Source organism: Gobio gobio (assembly GCF_949357685.1).
Source record: "Gobio gobio genome assembly, chromosome: 9".
NCBI lineage: Eukaryota > Metazoa > Chordata > Actinopteri > Cypriniformes > Gobionidae > Gobio > Gobio gobio.
The window spans coordinates 34849283-34876306 of NC_137115.1; the positions used below are offsets into that span (position 1 = coordinate 34849283).

Below are 27024 nucleotides of genomic sequence, written 5' to 3' on the forward strand. Positions count from 1 at the left end.
AGCAGGGTAAGTCAAGCCAGTTTCTGAAAGAGAGGTAACTTATACTCAGAGTCAGTTACCAGGGTAACTTACTCTGTGAACCTAACCTGGTCAGGAGCAGGTTTTCTTTGGTAAACCCAAAGTTTCTTTCGGTCTCCTCCCCCTTTTTAAAGTGCCAGCAGTGTTTAAAAACTGAATTCATTCATTCAAACGCCACAAAAGCTTTTCTTACTGAGTATTTTGGTTGTATTTCAAGTGCAAGTATCAAAAAATTATAAGTTTAATCTAAATCTAAAGTAAGCGAAGTTTACTTAAAACAAATTAAATTATCTGCCACTTGACAAAAATACACAGTAAGAAAAGCATTTTTTGCAGTGCAGGAACATTCATTCATTGCTTATATTTTCATCCTGTGGACACTGTCGAACTGACAAAAATGGCATGTCCTTTTATACAGGATCCTGACATTCACTTGGTAAACCTCTAGAAGTAACCTAATAATTAGGATTTCCAGTGGTTGGACGCATTGATGACACTCATATACCCATCATCACACTTTCTGAAAACGGATTACTGTATGGGATGGAAGGATGCTGCCAGATGGTAGTACGAGATATATGCCATAACCACCACCACAGCTGTTAAATACATTTATTTACATACAAATACTTTATTCTTTTTCCTGTTGGATGTTAATATTCTTCCTCCATCTCCTCTTCATCTGTCAGTGGTGCTGGTGTTTTGGCTGGCCTGAGTAGAAGTCAAATGTTAATGTCATTCCCCTGATTATTAAATGTAACAGGTGGGATTAGAGAACATTTCATTATGTGAAAAGAGCATAGACCCTTTTCACATTTCTGGGTTTATGAAGTTGAAGTCATCATAGTTGGGTTAACTTTTATAGTGGTGAATGAGAGAATACATTAAATATATATTTTTGTGTCCCCATTTGCTCAAATAGCAAAAGAAAAACTCCACAATAGTGATTTCACAACTTTCAAAAAGAGGGAAAAAATAGAGTGAGTTTGACGACGGAAGTGAAAAGAGAGAAAGATGTTAATTTTTACATCAACTCCCATAGACGCTTTATTAAGCACCCTCACAGTCATCACAGTCTGTGAAAAGGGTCTATGTGGGAAAAGCTGCTGCACATTGGACACTGAATGATATTTATTTAATATGTCAAATGTTTGTAAAGTCATTAAACCAACACCCATGAACATTTTATGCTTAAAGCTTTATCTGATTGAATTGTTTTTATTTTTCATTTTAAGCTGCTGCCACATTCTTTTTTTGCCTTTTGGATACCATGAACATTTTATTTAATTAAAATTATTAAGAATTGAACTTACATATTGACCCGGAAGTATGCAAACGTCTTTTTGTTGGGTGCTGTTGCCATGGTGAATCGTAATTTCGGAGCTCCATTGATCGTGGCTTTTCATAGTTGGAGTGCATGTGCTTAACTCAGAGTCAGTCCACTCAGAGTTGATTGAACTACATCAATTCAGCTGTTCTGAAACCCAAAACTCAGAGTTTCCCATCTCAGAGTAAGTCAACTCAGAGTTCAGGTTTAAACTCAGAGTTGGTTGAACCTCCTTACTGAAACGGGCCCCAGAGGGAGTGGTTGAGAACGATGACGTTGATGTTGTGCCCTAGTTTGACATAACATACGTAACGACCATGCGTTGACGATTGGTTATGGCAGATCCAGAGTGGCTCTGGGCAGATCCAATAGTTTTAAACTTCAACTGAGTACCCGCCTTCAAGGAAGTAAACGCTTGTCAATGGAGAGTGGCCAGACTCTGTACAAATGAAATGTACGAGAGTCTGGTAGGATTAGGCTAGCTTGTGCATCCAGTACTCTACTAAAAACAAAAACATCTGTTTGGTTGTATCCACCGCGGTAATGCTCGTGTGACGTTGCAGTTCTTCATTGTCATGAAAGTTTATTATCTGCATGCCACATTGCCATATCAGTCTAAACTTCTGATATATGGTTTTCTGAGCGCACACATCTGAAACACGCGCACAGAAAGCTGGATGTCAGACGGCACGTCCCGTGAGTATTAAACTAACTTGATTATGTCTTTGAACTTAAACGGCAAGTAAAAAAACGCATGTGTATAGATCTGTGTTTTAAAGTGAAAGCAGTGTAATATACAGTACCTACTGATATATATGCTGTTAATATGACTCAAACAAAAGAAAAACAGTCACAGCTCTTAGCTGAAAAACTTTAGTAGCTGTAAAGGCTGTATGTAAGTTTTTGACTGTACTAAAGCATAAAAATACCATACGCTTGCAGATATTTAGGAAACATGTTAAGTTCACATACTCATTTCTCAGAAAAACAATGCTACTGCTAGTTATTCTACTTTGAAATGTGCGTTCTGTGTCAGAATGCTTATTTGTGTTTTGGTCTGTGCGATAACGCACGCTGCCAGTTTACCCAATAGTATTATTTCGACACCACAGGTTGTCAGTTGTCGGAAAACACAGCGTATTGTTGCCATGGAAGCAAGCAAACAAATTGGGTCAGAGATTGCAGATTCTACCTGACCTAAAAAGCCTCGACATCCATCTTAATATCTCTGTGATAGAGAGAATATTAAAACGCGGATAAATAAGTCTCCTCAGTAATAAATAATTAATGGTGATGATACACGGCAACTTTTTGAGCAATGTTACTAGGCAATGTTGCCGTCAACGGGCAACCAGGCAAGAGACAGGGCCCATGACCGATCTAAAGTATCCAGATAGAAATTTGTTGCCCGTTCCCAATGGGAAAGTGGCCAAGCAACATTGCTCAAAAAAGTTGCCCCATGTATCATTACCTTTAGTCTCCTCGCCTTCCATTGTCAATTGCGTGTCTTCAATCTGGCAACCCGTTTAAAGGGTTCAGATTGAAGACACACAACAGGAACGAGCGCAATTGACAATGGAAGGCGAGGAGACTAAAGGTGATGATACATGGGACAACTTTTTTGAGATTGGACTACTCTCTGAGCAGTGGCAAACAATATTTTGAATTTGGACTGCAGTACTCATTTCAACCACTAGCTGCCATTCGTATATACAACAACATCAATAAGAATACATTTCTTATTTGAATGCTGCTGTTAAATGCTCTGAGGCCTGTTGCATGAAGCTAGCCGAACAAACTCTGAGTTTCAGAGTAGGTTTAGAGTTGACAAATCCAGATAAATCCAACCTGGTTTAGATCAAGTTCAACGGTCTCTCAAAGCTTGGTATAAACGTTCTCTGTCAACTCAGGTTTAATCCAGAGTTTGCGATTAACTCTGAAGCGCATGCACCTGAAAGCGTGACACGTGTGGCAAACAGCCAATCACAGTGTCCGTTTGATTCACGTCTCACAAGGGAGACGGCGTAATTCACTTCTCTTCTGAATTGAAAATTATCATGAAATTAAAGGATTTTACAAAGCAGGAATAAACACGTCTGCTGCAGCGAAAGCTTGAGAAGGCTGCTGAAAGAATATCTGACTATCAATGCAAGATGTGAATCAAAGAAATATGCCTAATTATTATAGGTTCACAAAGAGCTCAAATGAATACACGTTTAAGAATGAATTGTGAAAAAGAATTATGAATGTATGTATTATATTTATATTAATATTTGGCTACTTGTCAATTAATATAATCATTATATGAATATATTATATGAATTAAAAGTAATTATAATTCATATAATAAATAATTAGCACCAAAAGATGAGCAATTTTGTCTCTAAAGTTTTTTCACTCTAAACTGCTTTAATTTGGAACGAGAGATACAGGGGGTGTGGCTTTATTGCATCTTTACTTGCAGCTGATTGGTCCAGTTTGGGTTTGTGATCTCTAACCCAGAATAAAACCTGCTCCAGAGCAGGTTAGTGTAGTGTAAGTTACTATGGTGATGAACACTGCTAAAAACCAATCCACCTTCTTGAGCCCAAAAAAACAGAGTTTGCTCAAACTAATCTCAAACTTACCTGGGTAGCAACTGAAATCAGCTTTGTGCAACAGGCCACTGGCAATGAGATAAACATGGCGGACTGTGTACAGCTCCCTCAGGGCGAGGTCTTAATGCTAATAGGGCAGAGTCCATCAGCAGTCGTGGGCAGGGCCTAAGCATGTGATGTCGCATTGTACAGAAACTGTAAAAGGCTTGTTCTGACACTGCTTATGATTTCTGGGGATTAAAAAAAGAGGAGTGGGTGGTTTGTAGACACACTGCAGACACATTATGTTCAAACACCATGTAAAAGTGAATTTTGCATAATAGGTCCCCTTTAATGTACATTACTGTCATAGTGGGCCGAATGCTATGGAAAGTGTTAATTAATCTCGCTAGAGATGTAGACCTGTTCTCTGACAGAAAGAAAAGACAGTCCTTTTAAGGATGAAATCAAGACGACTTGCAATTTGATGTCATGGCCACCTGTCTGAGATGAGTTATAGGAAGTGCTGAGTCACAGGACGAGTGAGTGACCAAATCAGATTGAAAACATGAATAAGCCAAATTTGCATAACTTTCCTGCTGACTTCCTGTTAAGATTTGGGAAGTCTGATTCATTTTAGCAATTTTGGATGACCGATTCAATTTAAAGGGGCCAATCTCAGTGGTCTCTGCTGTGCAGCAGGTTTTCTTAAACTGAGGTTTGTGAGGGAACTGCGAAAAGCTAATAGTTCAAAACAATTTTCAGTGTTTAATGTATGTTTGAGCATTCCAGTTTGATGCTATCACCCTAAAAGATTTAGGTCCAGGAAAACCCCCTGTTCAAAAAACATGTTGTCAAACATTTCATTTATTACGCCTATGGCATGTGACTCACAATTTAGGCTGAACACTTGTCAAGACAACTAAAAAATTTGTGGTATTACATACTAACTTAAGTAATCGTGAGCTGTTTTGGCGCACAGCTGTGCACACAGGGAGCTGTTTGAGACTCTCAGGTGACAATCTAACACCACAAGAGCTCTTTAAAAACTTCTGGGCCCAGCCCGCCCTCATCCAGGGACTCGAGAAGCTTGACCTGATAGACCTGGAGGATCGGCAAGCTGCTTGGCCTGCCGTGGAGAATGCCTTGCCAGTGAAGTTTGCTGTGGTGCTGCAAGAGAAGCTGTTTCTCACTCTATATTTCACCATGGCCGCAGGGCAGAGATGGGCAGCGACGGCTTCTTCTACACTGTCCAGGCGGCTTATCGCAGACTTGGCAGGAGGAGCCCACTCCAAACCAAGCTCATCAATCGCCTTGGACAGGACGCATAGGAGCTTGACAACATCACTATGATGGAGGTCTCCCGCCTTGCTGCCACGGGGCACGGTATAATCCAGCTGTTGGACCACTCATCCTTTGTGGACGCTGCCACTGATATGGTATCATCCTCATCCTCTGCATCCATAGCTCTGGAGGACACCATATCTTGATGGGGATGGGAGATGGGCATCGAGTGGGTGCAAGCTCATCTCCTGACCCTGACAGGTCCACATCAGAAGCTCAAGGCATCTTCCTCAGCTCGAAAGAGGCGGCAGAGGCTTGTTGGTCGAGTTCATCACCTCAGACGATGGCCAAATGGAGCCTGAGAGTCTGGAGGCTCATATCTCCACAGTGGGGGCAGTCCGACCTCCCAAGTGCCCGCCTCTGTATGGGCAGGACACAGGCACAAGACACGTCTCATGGCCATCAGAAGGTTTATTTGGCTATGTGCAGGAGAGGCAATCGTAAGAAGTCACCCTTATCTGAAGGGTCGCCGGAATGAGAAGATGTTGTCCACTGCGGCATGTAGATCACGGTAAGTCTTGCTTGATGATAGGCTTCTAGCAGAAGGTTGGCCGAAGGAAAAGATTCTGAACGAATGCCACCTTATATAGTGCTAGACGCCCCCTCATATTTCACGTGTTTGAACGTCATTGGCCAGTGTTACTGGCATGATTCAATAAGGCTTCAGTAGTATTTGGAGGAAGGGCTTCCCTCCCAGAAGAGTTAGCAAATGCAATGTCGAAGTAAACCAAGTTGAAAGGGAACTGCCTATCTTATGTATATATACCCCCTCATATTGGCAGAGCTAGAGCAGATCTCGCTCGGGTCTGTGGAGAAAACCAGACTCCAGCTCCCATCACCCCTTGCTGCAGTTTTCATGGTGATGAAAGAGTTGCGATCATAAACACACCAATCCCAAACTCCCAGGACACACAATATAGGCTACGTCCTTTCACACAGCATTCCAACACGCGCTCTGTTCTCACGGCTTGTGGGAGAAACACACACATACACACACTTTCATCACATGAGAGAGTAACGGCTTCCAGCTGCTGTGGAAAGCTGTAACAGAATAGCTGCTCTGCTCCAGACCCTGCAGGGCTCATACAGAAACATTATTCTGGAAGAATGGACTTTATTAGCATGGGATAGCGAATGTGTGGGTATTTATGCGTCACATGAAATATCACTGACTACATATGGGGGAAAATAAAGACATAAATGCCATAAAGTAAAAGCCGTACTGTCTTTTAAGTGTCATGGTCGATATATTTGGTTGCTAACTAGTGTCCTCAACAAGACAATAAACAGGTTAACATTGAGTAACTTACATTTTAGACGCAATATTGCCGGTTACTTTGTCTATTTTTGGTCCGCCAGCGAAAAGATGTCCAAACAAAGTCAACGCCTTTTTTAAACTGTCGCAACACACACTAGTAGTTCCTGAATGAGTCCGAATTTTCAAACTAATCGGTTCAGTTAGTGGAACCAACCGAACGAATCAGTTCAGTTAGTGGAAATCAATCTTATTTGCTGAATTCGGAACCGGAATATACTCATACTTTTTTTACCATATCTTTCTATGGTGGAATTAGTAAGAGTAGTAGCCTATATATACTAGCATGCAGTTCCAATTGTAGCAATTGTTGTTTCTGAAATAACAGTTCACGAAATGATTGAGTAAATGGTACTTCCTTTGAATAAGTACTTGTTTAACCCTTAACTGTCACCGTCCCGCTGGCGGGACACCTGACACTCTTGATCGCCTTTTTTTCGTATCATATATTTGAGTAATTATCATAAATTAGGTATCATTCGAAAGCTTACGGACTCAAAATTCATCCTGTGAAACCCGTTTTGAAATTGGACGTTGCATTACCATGGAAATGGTACTTTAAATTCTTCTGGCGGGCTCCTCCCCTAGTAGGCGGTGTCATGTTTCATATTACAACATTTATTTTAACTACTTTATAATCTAAATCTTTTCTAATCTTGACAAAACACATATCGTCGGAAAGGTCTGAGTCTCAAGGTTCCATATTTGGTGATTGTTTTGTGATGGAAGTGACATTTGGACAGAAATGTACAGGAAAATGCATCAAAAAAACAATCAATGGAATTTGGATGACACCCAGTGGCAATTTTTGGTATAGCGCCTAAACAAAATCTCATGGGAACTTCACTTTTTTTAGCCTGGATGCCAGCCGAACTTAGCCCCGCCCACAACATTTTTACTCGGGCAGTTTGGTCTGGACTTGATCCATAGAGAAGTAATTATGCTCGAACAGAAACTGTTCGGACCAATGAAATTGTCAGGGCGGGCTTTAGACGATGATGGACAGATGATAAACGGTAATGTAATTATCCACGTCATCAAAGGCGCTTGGGTTGAGTTTGTTCTAATCCTAAACGGAGAACTTGTTCGTATATGCATTCACCTTTACTATTTCTCTCAGAAATGATGATCGTGTTGGTAAGTAAACTCTGTGTATCCTTAAATTCTTTTTTTACAACACCGGCAAAGATCGTTTACACTCATCTTTTTCTTCTAATGTTAGGCTACTTATTCCAGCGTGCGTGCAGGTACAGGGTTGACAAGTTTTTACAACAAAACCCGCCCAATTGCTAACATTCCTCGAAACTAGCCAAAAACAAGCCCAATAGCTTTCCAAAAAAGGGAAAAAAGGCATTTGGGGGGTAAAATATGTTATTTTGGCAGGGCTGGCAGCTAAAAATCTCATACCTGGGTCTGTATATCACATAATTGGGGTCGCTTCAACCCGTGGACATGGCAACACAGTGCAGTTGAGTTCTGTTGACATTTGATAACTAACGTTATGCGTCGCTCCGTTGCTCTGATTGGTTGTAGGTCTATCCAATTGAGGTTTTTCCTGGTTCGGTTGAAACACACCCCATAATCACAGCCCAACGGAGCAGTATCAGACTCATATTCTGACTAGAATTGAGTATGATGACGTCAGGCTATCACTTTTTGTGATATCAACTTCAAATTTGGAACACAACTTGGTTAGACATATGGCTTTGATTTTATAGTAATTTTAGATTACAATTTTTTTGTAAAATATATATTTTATATAAAATAAAAAATCATTCTTGAATTACAGCCCTTTAAGTGTGCATTTTCATGTGTATTCTCAAAAAGGGGGGTGACAATTAAGGGGTTAAAAAAGTATGTTCTTAGTTCCATATAGTATGAATGTGTTTAATTTGAATTAATTCCAGACTACATTCGACATGTTGTCATTGTCACCTGACATGAGCTACCGACATAAATTGAGTCCCTACAGTAAAGTGTCCATCAAAAGTGCACTTTAAAATCTTGGTGGAATAGTTGGTAATTTGCATACTTTTCACCTACTGTTTTATAAATACTTTTTTCAGGAACTTAAGTCTACTATAAAGCAGGGAAGTATGCATATCTACATGCAGTCGGTCAATGATTGAACCACTCACCATAAAGGCAGATAACTGAACAAATCCATGTTTTTAAACAAATCGTTTGAATAAATGTTTCACTGTCTCAGTCAGACAGTCGCCACCTCCGGCGTGAGAGAATAACTGAACACCAGGAGTGATTTCAGAAAGTAAATCTGATTTATATTAAAGAGAGACTCTTCTTGTTTTACCATGTTGTGCTTGTTTGGTTCCCCCTGGACTGGTTAAGGGCGCAATGTTAAGTGGTCACAAATTATTGGTGGAGAATAGCCCAGATCATTCAATACTTCATCCCACCACCCCCTTGGCTTGGACTGACAGCAGTGGTGCTTTCTACAGTCTCTAATGTTTATTTTGGCCAACAGTCAGTCGTGAGCCTGCCAAATTCGAACAATTCTCCAAAATAACTCCAAATGCCTTGACCCTCCATACTAGGGGTCACGATGATGCCCTAAGAAGTCAAGCTTTCATGTTCACCGAACACAACATTCCTCAGTGTTCCTCAAGCCCTTCACACACAGCGGGGGAATGTCATGGATCCAGTGGTGAAAATATTTCATTCAACAAAGCATCCACTGAGCTTCACAGGAAATGGAAGATTTCTATAAACACAGCGTCTCTTGTTGTTCACATTCCAGCTGCAGTAGGTACAATAGACCGGCTGCCCCAAAATACATATCTCGAGCATCACATTGGATTGTCAGCACAGTAACAGCAGCCAATTCTCCAATGTTTGGTTTTCCAGTGTTGTGTTCCTGTTGCCGGGGGAGACCCCAAGCCATTGTCTTAGGCACAAACATCATCACACACTTCCTGTAGGGGAGTGAGTCTGTGAGTCATATTAACACAGTATGCAAGACGACTGGAGGGAGTTGATCAGAACCCTAGTAGGCGTTGCGTAACTTAGTTTCCTGTCTCACACAGGAAGTGATCACAGGGACTTATGGGAATTCCACTTCAAAAAGTCAAAAGAAAGTTGTCATCGTTTACTCACCCTTGTGATTCTCGACTTTCCGAGGAACATAAATGGAGCAATATATTTGGATATAATAGAAAAATGGAAGCTCCAAAGGTCCAAAAAAAGGGAAAAATAGCACCACGAGAGTAGTCCATACCAGCGTTGTTATTGTTAACTAAACCTAAGTCATAAATAATCCATCAGATAAATAAAATATTAAAATTAGTGCTGTCAAATCAAATCAATTAATCGCATCCAAAATAAAAGTTTGTCTACATAATGTGTGTACTGTGTATAATTATTATGTATGTATATATATATAAATACACACCCTTTCATGTATATATTTAAGAAATATATATTATAATGTATATATAGCCTATATTATATATAAATATATAAATATATATATATATATATATATATATATATATATATATATATTTAAATATATACATGCATGTGTATTCAAATATACATAATAATTATACCCAGTACACACATATATTATGTAAACACAAACTTTGATTTTGTATGTGATCAATTGATTTGACAGCCCTAATTAAAATAAATAATATTGTAAATAATAATTAATCATAATGTTATCATTTTTTAAATGTTTCATTTGTCACTTTTTTTTGTGTATGCATGTGTACTGTACTGATTTGGCAATATTGCATGCAAAACGACAACGCCAATAAATTACTTGAAAATGTTGATCTTTGAGGTACACATTACATTCATAAGCAACCAAACATTGAGGACAAAATAATTCATATGCAATTAACAGACCCGGACTGGTAAGACAAAAAATTCCTTATGATTTCTGTCCAAAACAGGACATTCAATACATGTAACCTTGAAAGCAGAAAATAATTGTCTTTTTTCCTCCATTAAAATGATCCATGTTTTCCGTGACACGACTTTGGCCTACATTTACATATTTTGAAAGCAGCATTCAGATTTGGCAAACGAAGTTTCATTTTCATGTACTTGGTATTTCAATCACCGGGTGTGATTGTCAGCTTCACCTGCGGCTGATCTCATTACAAATGCAGAAGCATAATCCACAAAGGTGACGGAAAGAATTTCAATTACGCCCGGAGGAAGCGGATCATCACCTTCATCCACCCGGAGGGGCATGTTGCGTTATGAATAAAGATTAATGTACATTAACCGTGCATATTCATGTTACTGGAGACACAATCTGAACAATAGCAATAAAGTGATTTCACGCTTCGGTTTAGCGAACATTCAGCAATAATTTATTTCAGAATCTCAAGAACCACCACATTTCTCATCTGGAAAATTCAGTATCAGTTGCCAACAACACGGTTTTTGAAAAATGTTACTATACAAATTCTTAATAGAAAAAAGAATAAATTAACTGTGGAATTTGGTTATATTTAACCTGCCCAACGATTCCACTTAATTTTTTTCTACAACACCATTTTATCGTGTCCGGTTATATCTGAAAAGCAACTCATGAAACATGCTCTATTGTCAAGATGAAGTGGTAAGACAGTTTAGTAACTAAAGTCCTTCATTTTGCACAACTGGTATTAAAACTATGGACAACAGTTCGGAAAAGTCTACAGCTAGGAAACCAAAGCAGCATCTGGTCTTCCTGTAGCACCTGAACGTGTTGTTGCCGTTTTCCCAGCTTAAAGACCCGAAAATAAAACGAATACCGATTTATAAAAATCAAATGATTGGTTTTACTTTTTCTTTTAAAAGAACCCAGTTTCCACAGTCCTGCCTATAAATGTTGATAAATGTGTTAGTTTTTTTTTTTAATATAAAAAGATTTACATTTCTGTTATCGAGTACAGGTAGACGAAAGGAGTGAGCTCACATTGGCCTAAGAGGGTATGAGGTCCGAACGACCTCTACATGTAGACGCACGCGGATGAGGTGTTTTACTTTCGACTAGGGCTGTTTTCACACCGGGTTTTAGTTTCAACATCAAGATGCATAACACAGTGTGCCGAGCATGCACGAAAAAGATGAACGATCCATTTTAGGGCCGAGAAAAACTACTTTTAGGCCCTTGAATGAGCATGACGTTTAGCTTTAGCGTCTGGTGATTTGGACCCTTTTGAATACTCATTTGTAACGACTGCTTGTGTTCAGCTCTACTGAATAGTAATGGCAAAGGGTGTGCTTTTAGCTACCTGTTTCTTAAGGTATTTTGCACGTACGATATTTTTCGTATCTTGCAGAGTGTGTAACAATGTCTTTAGCGGTATGGCTTGATGTTTTTCCTCGGTCAGGCGACCGAGGCGAGGGGCACACGTGGTTTCGGATCTCGTTGACTGCACGATGAACGCATGAAACACCCTGTATTGTTTGAGCTTATGTTTCTTACCGGCCGCTTGTAAAACGAAGCACCTGCTTTAACCGTGTCACATTCTGGAATGCTGTTCTCCTGAAAGCCTTCAACAGGTCAGGGCAGAGGTAACGAAATATTGAGTCGGTGTGCCACGTTGTGTTGTGCTCATCTGACGTCTGACGGTTTTATAAATATGAACGCGATGTCATAGTGGTGTTGTAGTTAAGTAAAATCCTGAATATTAAAAACAGACACATAAAAACAGAATACCGATAAGGCCAGGAGTGTTCGGAGAAGGTTTTTTTTTTCGTGTGTCTCGTTACTTCACTGATGTCACAACACTATACGTGGGGGTTTGTGACGGTTCTGCATGCAGTGTGGGCTTACAGCAGGGCATTGTGGGACGTACAGTTCAGGCTCAGAGCACCATGGTGGCGAGTTGCCGTAGTAGCAAAGTACACCGGTTGCGTCCTGAGTTGCAGTACTTCACAGATTGGTCGTTCAACGCCGAGGGTCATGCTAATGCCTCTAACCTAATGCTTCGGATTTGTTGTACATCTATGGCTTCTAAAAGTCAGCTAATGTTCAGCAAAAATGGTTGAACTTTCTGGACAAGAACCAATGAGAATGACAAACCGACATTACGTACAAAGACCACAATGTTTTGAATTTCCTTGTTTGTTTGTGATGCTTGCGGCATCACCATCTTGAGCGATATGATATCGGGGCTCGTTTTCCAATCCAGGATGACCGACGGAAGAAAGGCTTCTGCCATTTTAAATGCTCTATTGTTATTCACAAAATATCAAAGTCCACAGACAGAGGGAGGGGCTTATGGAGCGCTGCGGTCCAAATGAGAAGGATGAAGGGTTTGTGGTCACATATTGTTTGTTTTTTTAAACAGAACCGAGAACATAAAGATCTACAAAGATGGTTGACGACAAAGCAATCCATCGGAATGTGTTTTTGTGCATGTCATGTGCATGAGAGAGAACGACGCCGGCTCTCTGACATTAGTGCAGAGACACACACACACGACAGCAGGGGACGAATGTCTATTTGAGCATGTGTGCACGAGTGGGGTTCACTTATAGTCCGACGCGCATAAGATGTCTCTCTTATGCACATCACTCCAGCGATGGAAAAAACACAGAGGGTTTGTGCATACGGAGGAACCGGCTGCCAGCTAACTGGGTCAAAGTTCAAAAGTCTGAGGGGGAGGGTCAGACAAGGTCAAGCTCAGTTCGTTCAGAGTCTTGTATTCCCGTAGTTCATAAGCACTGTACCGCCACGTATACAGACAGACAGAGATGAAAGAGAGGTCGAGGCGGTACTGGCTCCAGCCATAGGTGTGTTCCGATGAGTTGAGGTCCAGACTGTGGTCAGGCCTGCCTTCTGAACACTCTTTTAAAGAGAGAGGGATGAGGGATGATGCTTTAGACGAGCGTTCCCGGCTTTGCCTTCTCGCGCCCGTACCACTGTACGTCCGCTATCTCAGAGCACAGGGGACTGCTCAGGAAACAACTATCGGTGAACGGGGATCTGCAATGAGAAGTCGAGATAAGTGTCAGACATGTCTTGACATTTTATATGTGCATTTAACCATTTATATCACTGTAGCTAGCTTTACATTTCTATCAGAAAGCTCACATACAGAATCAACTTAAACACGCTTTCAACGATCCTTATACATTTTAGCCTATTTAAATACATTCTGCAGAATTCCACAAATTTCCCCCCAAAATCAGTGCAGAAAAGGCTAAAACATGGACATGGCCAACAATGGTTCCCGACTGCTTTATGTTTTTAAAGCTAAGATAAAGCTACGGTTGTAAAGAAATTGTTAAAATAGTCCATGTGACTACAGTGGTTCAACCGGAATGTTATGAAGCGACGCAAAACAATTTTGTGTGCAAAAAGCAAACAAAAATAACTGTTTTCAACTATCTCTTTCTTTAGTGTCACTCTCCTACGCGATTCACGCAAGCACCACGATGCATGTGGCGCTCAGCCAATAGTGAGCCGCTGTTCTGCCATAGAACTCGGAAGAGAGTGACACGGAAGAAAGAGATTGTTAAATAAAGTTATTTTCGTTTTTCTGCGCAAAAAAAGTATTCTCGTCGCTTCATAAAATTAAGGTTGAACCACTGAACTCATGAACATAAAAAAAATCATGGAAAGTAGTTCCACATGATTAACTTGCTTTATTTCAGCATTACGCAATTCTGTTATTCCAATTGAATGTACTTACGTTGGGTCAACTTCATTTATTAAGGTTGATTCAACTTATTTACTATGGTTAGGCACAGCTTAATTTAATAGTGTCAGCCCAACTAATTTGCAATGTTTTGGACTAACTAATTTATTTAAGTTAGCCTAACAAAAGTGCTTAATGCTGAAAGAAAGCAAATCCTTTCCATGATTTAATTACATTAATTCAAAGAATAGCTTTCGAGTGCATTTACAAAACCTTTTACAAGATTTTATTGGCTAGCCAGAAGATGGTTTCTTTACATCCATGGCATGCCCAGAGTAGTTTTTTATTATTAAAACAACTTTATAGTTATTAGTAGGTCCTCACCCCAAGCACATGCTCTACACTTCACCACATTGGTAACCTCCAAAAACACTAACATAACACAAACTTTTAAATACCAACATAACAAAACATTAAGCATTAAAAAGTCTCTCAATTTTCTCATCTTGTTAAAAATGCATCAAATTGCACTTTATTTAAACATTTACTCTCCGAATTCAGCACCTTTGCAACGCATGATGGGAAGTGAAAGTCTTGTTTCTTTGGGTTACTTGATTGAAACATGTTATTTCAAAATGAAAACATTATGTCAAAGTCAGTTTAACATGAATCAATTACATTTGAACCAGAAACCTAATATAATGGTGATAATCTAGATGAATTGCTTAAATAAAGTGAGCAGCATCATAAATAATTTTGATAAATTGACAATGTCTTTTCTACCTTTCTGGGGTCAGAGAGCTCTCTCAAAAAAGTAGTTTTAAAGAGTAGATTTATCTTAGCTTTAAAAACATAAAGCAGTCGTTTTAATAATAAAAAACTACTCTGGGCATGCTCTCGGATTTGTGTTCCGAAGATGAACGTGGTTATGACATGAGGCGAGTAACTAATGAGAAAAATGTCATTTTTGGGTGAACTAACCCTTTAAATAAATATGCGCTGTTGCAGTGTTGTCATTTGTGGAGCGCGTCTTAGCAGCTCGGTTAACAAACTTCATTTCTGCATATGCTGTGAGTTTGGGTTGCTGATAATGTTCATCTGGGAGTGCAACATGCACCATTTGAATTTGAATTAACTGTTGTTCGGCCAATATTAAATGAGCATTTGATGCTGTAAAGTGTAACAACAACAATTACAGGCCGCTGGCAGGCATTTGTTATAATGTGTATTGTACAGAAGTTTATATATATTTATATAAAGTACAGATTGTTTATATATATATATATATATATATATATATATATATATATATATATATATATATATATATATATATATATATAAATATATATATATATATATATTACATTATGTATTTAAACAGTGCTGTTCACTAAAAACACATGATTTCTTGCTCTTGATACTTTATTTTTTCAATTATTATTGCCTCGTATATGCATTTCTAAGTCTTTTTTTAAGGCTATAATTCACTTAGGTCTATTTTTATTATCATATTGTTTTGCATTTTGTGACTTTCCGTGGAATAAAAGACAATTTTTCCAGTCCAAAAGTAGTGTTAAAATTATGTCTCGTCTCGTCCTCTTGAACCCAATAACGTGTATCGTCTTGTATCGCGAGCTAAGAGTATAGTCACACCCCTATTAATTACATTTAATTTGTAAAACATATTCAATTTACTCTATATTACTCTAATATTAAATGTAATATTTAAGATATATTTAATACAATAATTGTTTAAAAAATGTAATAAATATAAATATTTATAAAACATTAACCATGTTATAAAATTATTTTTTAATTTTTTTAGTTTTGTGATACAAACCTTTAGTCATAGACCTTAGTTTTTAAGGGGTTGTTGCCTCCCTACTAATTTTATAATGAAATACGCTATAATAAAATTTGTATTTTGACAAATTTAGTAACAAGTTACATTCCAACACAAGAAAATGACACAATCAGAGAGGTGAAGGAGTGAAAGAGTGAGATACAGAACATGCTGAGAGAGAGAGAGAGAGAGAGAGAGAGAGAGAGAGAGAGAGAGAGAGAGAGAGAGAGAGAGTGTACCTCTCTACTGGTCAGTGCTTTGGTGAGAGGGAGAACGGTCTTCAGTAGGAGAACTTTCAGTCGTTTCACTGCCCCAAGAAAACACACATTCAGGCAGAGGTGGGTTAGTGAGACACAAAGAGAGAGAGAGAGAGAGAGAGAGAGAGAGGTTAGAGTTTGTGGGTAGTCGTGATCAGTTAATGAAGAGGGAGTTATTTAATTTTGACACTGGGGTAGTTCTGTTACACAATATTAAAGTGAACAACACAGACAAAACATTGGTACAGTTAGGTGAACGTCTAAACCAAGAGAATATGCTCCATAGCCCAGACTTTGACCAACATCCTCTAATATGTCTGAATTTAGACTGTTCTTTGGAGTAAATACCTACTGACAAACAAAGTGCAATCTACAAGAAAACAAAGCCAATTGTGCAAACTTGGAAAAACAACAAGAATAGCACAATGACATTTTGAAGTACATATACTTCAAATTCTTGGTCAAAGTTTAGTGCATGGAGAACCATATAAACCTACCCTAAAATCATACTCGCATCTAGAGTGATATCACTGACAAATATTACAGGTGATTTTTTTTGTTGTTGCACAAAATTATTAGCTTTACTTCTGGTGACTTATTTAGTTGTATTAAAGGATTTTGATCATTCAATCCATCTAAGAAACTACAGAGATGCAGCACAGTATCTAACAAGCAACTGCAATACTAGAGTGTTATATACAGTTTGTGTTATTTACATTGACTAGCTACTAATTACATATACTACATAGCATACATATATATATATATATTCTGTATATTCTAATAAATACCGTAGAATAAATATACTGCGTGCATAAATACACTGATTCTATGTCTTACCCGCTCTGCCAATTGAGTATGTGTTGTGGGCTGCAGGGGGGCGTAGCTGCAGGCTCACTACAGGGAGTTCCACTCCTCTGACTGTGTGGAGATGCAGCTGAAACACACACACAGACTTTCCTATAAGACACTAATGCATACTGTTGAACTACAGACACATATGCTTATGCACGTGGTGAATGTGTCGGAGATAAAGCTGACTGCTTGCTGCCAACACCCTCTTGATATGCTGGAAAAGGTTTGGAGTGTTTCTGCCACCCAGAGGGAGGCGATAATCCCCACGACACACACCCACACACTGACCAGACCACCCTGACAGCCTCTATACACACACACGGCTCACAGCAATGCGCTGAAGTTGACACATAAAATAAATCTTATTCCACTACTATTTCTCTCTCTCTTTCACACACATACAGTAGCATGTACGCAATGAAGGGAAATGTACAGACCTTACTTAAAGGACAGATTTGTGAATAAAATGTGAATGAAAATTAGGTTTTGAGGGAAGAATTACAACATTTTATTTACCACTGGATACCTCGATGTTGATCATGCAGTGACTGAAGATACTTTATATAAATGAAAACACCATAAAACATGGGTTGTGGACATTTTTTCTCTCTCAGCCTCATTTTCATTTCCATGGGCTCCAGATATTTAAAAAATAATAATTAAATAAAATATGAAAAATAAGTAGGAGCTAGTTCAGATTCAAATAAACTTTTTCTAGCTATAGAGTCGTTTGATACAATGGTTAATCAATAGCCTGAACTAAATTAAGTGTCAAAAACCTCAACAGAAAACAGCTCAACTGAAATCAGACATAAAAAAAAAAAAATTACTTGCAGTTTATTCATTAATTACTCTGAGTGAGTCTGATTCAAACTAATAACCCTATTGTGTCTTCAACACAGATAAAATAATCTGTATGACAAATCTGTTGCCTGCTAATCAGACAATCTTTGTTGCATAAAACAAGAGAATTGTATAGACAGAGTCACTAAGAAAATTCTTATTCTACGTGCATAGAATTGTGGCTATATATTTTAAACAATTAATTTGAGCCACAATCTGGAACCATGTTTGTGTTTAATTCATGACGTTTACTCTGATTGAGGTCTAGCAGGTATACATATATATTTTTTTGCATAGTTCATATTTGACCTGCTTACCTGGTGATCCCTTCACTAGCGTCCCTATCCGTCCTCCACGGACATCAGAAGCGTTGGAGCTGGTGTGCGTGACGCGGCTGTGCTCCTTTAGCGATCCAGACGAGCGCTGGTACCAGCACCTCAGCTCCTCTGACACCGCTGCCCGCCCCCCTCCTCCTCCTCCATCCCTGCCCAGAGACGGAGTCCTCACAATCTGCGAGCGGGAGGGCGTCAACCTCCCGCTGCCGCCACCCGCTTCCCCGTCCTCCCCGGAGCCCCACCCCTCCTTATAAAGCCCCCCAGCTGTGTAAGAGTTGGAGGTCTTGAACTGTGCCTTGACGCTGTAGTGCCCCTCTTGGTCATTTTCCAGGCTACGGACTACCACGGCATTGGGGCTGCTGCCCTCTGTGTACAGCGGGTACTCTTTGATACGGTACTGCGATGATGGCTGGCTCTGGCTGTGGAGGTACACACCCTGGTGGCTCCCGCACACTCCTCCGTGGGTGCTCCCGTTACGGGCTGCTAGATTGGGCATGCTCCCGGAACTGGACGCACCCAGGTGTCCGGCGGACTTGTGGCGCTGTCGCTGGCGCTGACGGGCTTTGGATGGCGAGTCCTCGGCCAGCGTACAGTAGTTGGGGTTAGAGGTGGACGAGGGGTAATAATGTTCTGAGCTGGAGTGGCTGGTGCAAGATGAGCAGTCGTCGGGGACAACAGAGCCATTGCTTCCTGTCCTCGGTGGTCCTGACAGAAACAGGTCAGGGCTAAGTCCTGTCTCTGTGTCTGGCTCCAAGGACAGCAGCTTCCCCTGAGACTCCAAACTGGAACTCCGGCCACGGAAAGGCTGAGTTAAACTGAGAAAGAATAGAAAACGGACTTTTAGTGGATTGTTTGAATTTTTTTATATTTGTAAAATAATAATAATAATAGTAATAATAATAATTATATATATATATATATATATATATATATATATATATATATATATATATATATATATATATATATATATATATATATATATATATATATATATATATTTATTATTTTTTTTTAATACAAAAAGATACAAAACAGACATTTGCCTCATTAATATTCATTAATTTTGCTCATTATTATTTAGTATAGAATGTAATGTAATAGATAGTTTTACAATAACATCAAATATGACTCAAGATTGGCCATACTTTTTTTTTATTTAAATAAATTCTATATAAAAAAAATAGATTTTATGTTTGTTTCAAATGTATACTTTATAATTAAAATGTCAATTTAAAAAAGTTAAATTCATTTTAATTATGACTGATTCCTATAAAATAAGAATTAATTTATTTCACATAAAAATATAATTATGTAAATAGTATGTTAAATAAAACAATAGGTAAATGTTCTCATGTTGGCAGCAGAGGACATTCGAGAGAGTGTGGCAGCACCTGGCTGTGTGGACGTAGCTCCGTGTTCGCAGGTCAGGGGTGGAGGGCATGCTGGACTGGCTGTTCCAGTGAGGGAGGGAGCGCACCGGGCTGTTCTGGAGAGAGTTGCTCCCTCCCGCCTCACAGCTGCCTGTGCTGGGGAACCGCCTGTGACTACTGCAGAAAGAGGAAAGAATAATTCATTTATTTATTTATATACCAAACTATTCATACCAAGCACAACACAAATTTTCGGTTTGGTCCGTACCTGGAGTGTGAGGACCGTTTCTTCACCCGTTCGTAGGGTTCGTCTAATGAGCTTTCGCTCCACATGCGGGGTTTGATCGGGGACTTGTCGTAGTCGCTGCGCTGGTAGTGCAGGTGTCTCAGTCCGTCCAGGGACTGGGGGGGAGGCGGCCGGCTGTGGGAGGGGGGTCGGGGAGGGAGTCCTTTGTGTGGGGAGGCAGCTGGAGAGAATGTGGGGGTTCCTGTCACCTGGGGGTCATCTGGAGCATAGAGTGAGATGAACTGAGATTTTTATATGTGTTTGTTATACTTTTGTGGACAAAATTGCTAAATGTTAGAAATTAAGAAAATTCTATTTAAAATAATAATAATAAAAAAATAGTTTACAGTATGGCTTGATGTGTATTATCTGATTAGATGAGCCATATTTGAAGTTATTGTAAAAAAAAAAAATCTATTAAATTCTATACTTAATATTAATGAGCCAAATTAATGAATATCAATAATATTTCAATGATGTCTGTTTGTATCTGTAAACTATATTACTTAGCAAAATAATTATTTATTTTGTCTTTTATGAAACACCAAACACAACCTCTTAACCATGGTAAAACCGTGGTTAACCTGGCCACACCCAATCTTAAACTAAAATGTACAAAACTCACCATCATCTAGCACCAGTGCATCAGACAACGAGCTGTCCTCCGAGCCAATATTTGCTTCTGCCAAACAAAGACAAAGACAATTACAAAGCGAAATCTTCCACACACCAACATGTCAAACAAATCGCTGCAACCTGAGTGTGAACATGAGTGAATTTTCGCAGCAGAGGTCACACATAGACACATCCGTTCACACTGTTTTATAGGTCTATGGGGAGGTGCGATTACTCTTGCTCTCAGCATGAAAGACTTTACAGAGGAAACACTTAATGAACTCACAGTAACACTACAAATGTAATTCCTCACCCTCTATGATGAGAGAGGCACGTTGTGTGGGTTTCTTCCCGGAGCGAACGCGGTGCTCGTTGATGCCGTTCTCGATGTCTTGCAGCTTCTTCAGGGCATTCAGATACGAAGTCTTCCTCTGTTTCTTCAGCTTCTTGCTGCTGATGTGAGGATCCGATGCTAACCGCCGCGCCGCCTCCGTTATCTGAGACTGGATGGCAAATTCCCTTTCCAAACGCTCCAATTCCTCTTCCTAAAAAAAACCACAGAGGTAAACACAAACAAAATGAGTAAATTAAGCAAAAAACATGAAATTCTTCAGTTTGTGAAACTGCAAACACACACTTCAGAATAACAAGACAGCTACGGGCGCCAAGTTGTCCAGTTCTCACGCACACATTGAGATATTGTGGCCTCTTATCAATGCCTTCGATTAATCACCCAAAATCAACAATCATCAGTCAAGCAAAAGGCACATACACTCTGAGGCGAAGATGACATTGTAACCTCCTATATAAATCATACAACTTCAGTTTTCTTCTTTCACACACACATTCACACAGCTAAAGTCTTTTTTGGGTTTTGTAATCCTGCTCCTTTGGCTGACACTCAACACATACACTGCACTATCGCCACTTCCTCTGATCATGCCAGATTGGAGCTATTTATAGACCCCTGCACACACACATGAGCATCTGAGTCCGAGTTTGGCATAAAGGGCATTTTATGATGAAACAATTGTGCAGCATTCACTGTGGTCAGGGGGTCAGAAGTTCGAATGGTACCAACTAAATCAGACAATAAACAGGATGCCCACTCAGCCAGGTCAAGATCAAAGGGTCAGATGAGGTTGGATGTCACTGACCTCTCCTTTGGGCAGGATCTTCTGCTCATCCAATTTGAAGGCTGTGCCGATTTTGCGTCTGACGGTGGGCGGCTCCTCGCCGGGGTCTAGAGGGTACTCTTTTGGAAGTTTTCCTGTCAGCTCCTGAAACAAATCACACTATGTTACACTCTTGATACAGCAGTTTGTGTAAGTATTATTGTGTAAGTAAAAATTATTCATACAGGTATACACGAGTGTGTGAGATTAGATACAAGTTCTGATCAAAACCTTTGTGAACAGCAAATCCAGACTTGACTGTTCGCAATCGGACTTGCTTGACTGTGCTTGAATTGTGAAGGTTATTTCAAATAGAAGTGTGCTGCCTTATAAGATACTTTGTTTAGTTCATAATCTACAGCAGCACTACATGTGTACTTATAGGATAATGCAATCCCAGAATGCATTGCTCAATGTTAATGCAACATAGCAGAGAGAGTTAATAAATGACAATTATAAGTATATCAGAAAATAATAATTCTAAGTGTAAATAGAACTAAGTGGCTAATCTGAAATACTTTTCATGATTTGAAACACTCTTCACACAAAATTATTGAGTGAAATTGATTGGTTTTCTCCAGCAAATGCACAAAAAAATGCTTTAAAGAACTGTATATGTAGATTGCAGACAGCAAGTTAACTCAAGTTAAGTTTTGTTTTCAAAATGCTGAAGTGAAAGGTTGTTTCGGTACTTACCGCTTCTCTGATGCAGATGCTCTTGAGTTCCTCTATTCTCTGTCTGAGCGTCTCCTCCAGTGCTTCCTGTCTGGCCCTCAGAGCCGCCAACATGTCCTTCTTAGCGGTCTGGGAGCTGTCCGACTCTTGAGAGCCTACAAACACACACACACTGGGTTAGATCAAATCTAGGATTGACATAAGTCACATTTTACCAAGTACGTATGAGTGCGTGTAACCTAAAGGTCAAAGATCAAACATATTTAAAGGTTAAACAAGCATCAGCAGCTCCAGACTTCAGCTTAAACAATCAGACTGACCTTCTCGCTCAGTGAGAGGGTGTGTACTTCACCTCTTTCGACGCTCTGAAAGGGGCAAAGTGTGTGTGTGTTTCCGGACAAAACTGAACAAAGGGTCCTAATTGGGGCAGCATTGTTTAGCAGAAACTCCATGTGGATCAGAGCATGGAGCAAATCCTCAAAGCCTGAGATGTTTACAAGGAAGCCAGTGGAAATTTTTTGGAAAGATTGGAAAGGATTACATAACACCTTAATATCAAAAGACAATGCTTAAGACATTAAATCAGTGTTTGTTTACCCTCTGGGAAAACTGGGTGTTTGTGACACTGTGAATGACTGTGTTTTCTCACACTGAAACTGTAGCATCATGAACAGTTTCCTGCATCTCTGCAGAGGAATATGATGTGCCTGGTGTGTTTCGAAAGGGGTAATGAGTGTGTGTGTGAGTGGGCACGCAGCTGTCTGGGAATCAGTTAAGGGTCGGCAATAATTAAGAGAGAATATGGCAGGGGTCACTGGCTGTGTCGCTAGTGTCCAATCAAGCCTGCTATGTGTGTGTGTCTGTGTCTTTGGTCTAGGGCTGCACAAAAGCCCTGAAACCTAAGCTTGTCCTGTGTCACTATAAATCCGACAATATGGCATGGCATTTGGCAATCTACCATATTGTAACATACACTACTGTTGGGGTCAGTAAGAGTGTCATTTTTAAGATATTAATACTTTTATTCGGCAAGGGTGCATTCAATTGATCAAAGGTGACACTACAGACAGTTATACTGTTACAAAAGATTTCAAATAAATGCTGTTCTTCTGAACTTTCTATTCATCAAAGAATCACGAAAAATGTATCACGGTTTCCACAAAATATTAAACAGCACAACTGTTTCGAACATTAATAATAATAAGAAATGTTTCTTGAGCAGCAAAATCAGCATATTAGAATGATTTCTGAAGGATCATGTGACTGAAGACTGGAGAAATGATGCTGAAAATTCAGCTTTGCATCACAAGAATAAATTACATTTTAAAATGTATTAAAACGGAAACCAGATATTCTAAATAATATAATAATAGTAATAATATTTCACAACATTACTGTATTTTTGATCAAATAAATGCAACCTTGGTGAGAATAAATTATAAATATTTAAAATATATTCAAATAGAAAACAGGTATTTTAAATTGTGATAATATTTCACAATATTACTGTTTTTAAAGTATTTTTATCAAATAAATGCAGCATTGGTGAGCATAAGAGATTTTCTTACAAAAACATTAAAAAAATCGTACATGCCCCAAACTTTTGAACGGTAGTGTATTTCGGAGTAAAAATAAATAAATCAACATTTAAAACTTGTCTATGATAGGACCAGTGACATGTATAAAATAAAGTAAGCAAGATCCCTTTTAATGTCATATCGACTATAAGCTCCAAAACCAGCTGTGAGGTGAGCACTTCTAATGGCACATTTAAACAGCTGTCTTCCCAGAATCACTGAACATACGAGTGAAGCAGAGTGGGAATTCTTGTCTCCAAGTTCCTGTGTGTGTGAGAGACAGGAGAATTTAGCTGCAAACAGCTTTTCCACTCCACCAAGTCTGGATTTGCTGAGAAGCTAAATAAATCATTTTTGCTTCCCATTGGAAAACGTCCAGCACAAAGATGTGAAAAGAAAGACGTTAAGAGAAAATCAGTTATGGGTGGGGTTCATGGGAACTCCAGAGGGGCAGAACTTTCCTGTAGTGAACCTATGAAGCAAATCTACTGCAAAGAAAGGCATCATGCCGCACGACACACAAAACACTGCATAATTCTGTCAGTGCAACAGAGGGACATTGTTTTGGAGAGTGTCTCTGTGAAATCTCTCTATCCTTTCAGACACTATATAAAGAGAAGGAGGTCTCCTGTAACATCTGAGGACTTTACAGAGCAATGACACACACATGCACATTTAACTAGAGTGTATGTATAACAATGCACATATTCGACAGTATTCAGCTTGAATTTGCCGTAATCAACATATCAGAATGATTTCTGAAGGATCATGTGACACTGAAGATTGGAATAATGCACAACAACATTTGTTTTCTGCTTATAACCAAAACTGCATGGGGAGAAACTAATAATATCAACCAACAACAATAAAACTTTTTACCAGTGGTGGTATTATAGCCCTCCATTTTTACCCACCGAATAGTCTTTTTAAAGTGAATGTGAAATCAAAATTGATCTTGTTTCCTTAACACCTTATTACGCACAATTCATGCATGTTTTTCCAAAGAAGGGAAAAAAATGACCAAAAGTATTAACTTGCTCTGCCTCTAAAACAACTTTCTTTGTGAGTATGAACTCTTCCCCTCCATCTCCATCCATTTTGGAGCCTCCAATCAATTCCGATTGGATAAAATCAAGTGCTATTCTACGTTTTTTTTTCTCTCTCTTTGACCCTCCACTAATCTCTCATGTGTGGTCAATGATTAAGAGGCTGAAGAAATACAGCCCAGATGAAAGGGTAGATCATATGACTGACACCAGGCCTGCTATGAGCACATTTAATTTCATGATACCTGACACCACGGCAAGAGTCCAAAACCAGCATCAAGACAAGCTGTTCACACTCTCACCCCATAGAAAATTTACACACATGCCCACACCCCAAAACTCCCAGTGTATGACATCATCATCATCACCATGAGATCATAAACACTGAATTCACACATATAACCGAGTACATGAAGTTAACTGCGCACTACAAAAGCTTTTTTAACTTTCTTTACAACAGGCCCCAGATCATTTCCAGCTCGACACTGGCACTCTAGTTGGAACGATACATTTGAAACCCTTTATATTAGAGCTGCACGATTCTGGATAAATTGAGAATCACATTTTTTGTTTAAAATAGAGATCACGTTTCTCCCACGATTCTGAATAGACAACTAAACAAAATAACGTGTAATTTACTAGAGGTTCGGACAAAAGTTTAATTGCTGCAATCTATTTTAAAATATTTAATTCATTTGAATGAATTATCGTTAAAAATTGGTTTGAAAGAACGATTCAATGACTCACTCAGAAAAGACTTCTCTTGTTTCATTACTGGATGAATAAGCATTTTTGAACAAATCTCCTAAATGAATGATTCAATGGCAAATATTTTTTTTTAACAGTCACTTGTCAGTGTTTATATCTAACTATACATTTTTATCCCAGTACTTCTGTGATAATTTGAATGTTTATAACACAGAAATAATGATACTGTGTGGTTGAAAAGACTGTTTGTGAAGCTGGTACATACTTGCATACTCGTACTTGTCAAAGTTTTAATAGACAAAGCCGAATAGCTGTCATCGAGGAATAAGATCGCGGGGGTGTCTGAATCGATAACGCAATCTTTTAACAATTAGTCATGCAGCTCTACTTTATATGTGAGTGAGAATGTAATTTCTGGACCATAGCTATAGTCAGGGAAGAAAATGATCTTGTAATGAGAATATTCAAGTTGGCAGTCATAAAGCCTCTCATTAAGAAGCCACAATTAGATCATAATAACCTAGCAAATTACAGACCAATATCAAATCTTCCATTCATGTCTAAAATACTAGAAAAAGTTGTGTCCGCTCAATTGTGCTCTTTCTTGCAAGAAAATGATATCTATGAAAAATTTCAATCAGGATTCAGGCCGCATCACAGCACAGAAACCGCACTCGTTAAAATCACAAATGATTTACTTCTAGCTTCTGACCAAGGCTGTATCTCAATACTAGTTCTACTTGATCTTAGTGCTGCGTTCGATACTATAGATCATAAAATACTATTAGATCGACTTCAAAATTACACTGGTGTTCAGGGACAGGCATTAAACTGGTTTAGATCGTATTTATCAGACCGCTACCATTTTGTCTGTCTAAATGGGGAAAAATCAAAGATAACATCAGTAGACTATGGGGTGCCGCAAGGATCCGTGCTAGGCCCTCTGCTATTCTCTATATATATGCTGCCACTTGGTAATATTATAAGAAAACATGGAATTAATTTCCACTGTTATGCTGATGACACTCAATTATATATTTCATCACGACCGGATGAAAACGCTAAATTATCTAAACTGACAGCGTGTGTTGATGATATTAAACACTGGATGACGTGTAATTTTCTGCTATTAAATTCAGATAAAACGGAGGTGTTACTTATTGGTCCAAAAAATTGCCCACAAAACCTCTCACAATACAACTTTAACTTGGAAGGATGTCCTGTCGCTTTATCCACTACAGTAAGA

General features: G+C 39.0%; 1 protein-coding gene across 7 annotated transcripts in view; it reads right to left on the minus strand.

The window, feature by feature from the left end:
* Nucleotides 1-10900: 10900 nt before the first annotated feature.
* Nucleotides 10901-27024, minus strand: part of frmd4a (FERM domain containing 4A) — a 93236-nt gene continuing 77112 nt past the window's right edge. For 5 of the 7 annotated variants that reach the window (XM_079825360.1, XM_079825359.1, XM_079825358.1 and 2 more), the window contains 9 exons: nt 22469-22602; nt 21755-21877; nt 20911-21142; nt 20608-20664; nt 19965-20202; nt 19718-19873; nt 18306-19138; nt 17131-17227; nt 10901-13532 (listed from right to left, as the gene is read on the minus strand). In XM_079825360.1, the coding sequence (XP_079681486.1) occupies nt 13427-13532; nt 17131-17227; nt 18306-19138; nt 19718-19873; nt 19965-20202; nt 20608-20664; nt 20911-21142; nt 21755-21877; nt 22469-22602 (1976 nt within the window). In that variant the 3' untranslated portion in view covers nt 10901-13426. Of the gene's footprint in view, nt 13533-16272; nt 16341-17130; nt 17228-18305; nt 19139-19717; nt 19874-19964; nt 20203-20607; nt 20665-20910; nt 21143-21754; nt 21878-22468; nt 22603-27024 lie in introns of all 7 variants that reach the window. The other 2 variants (XM_079825361.1, XM_079825363.1) reach the window with 1 other exon arrangement.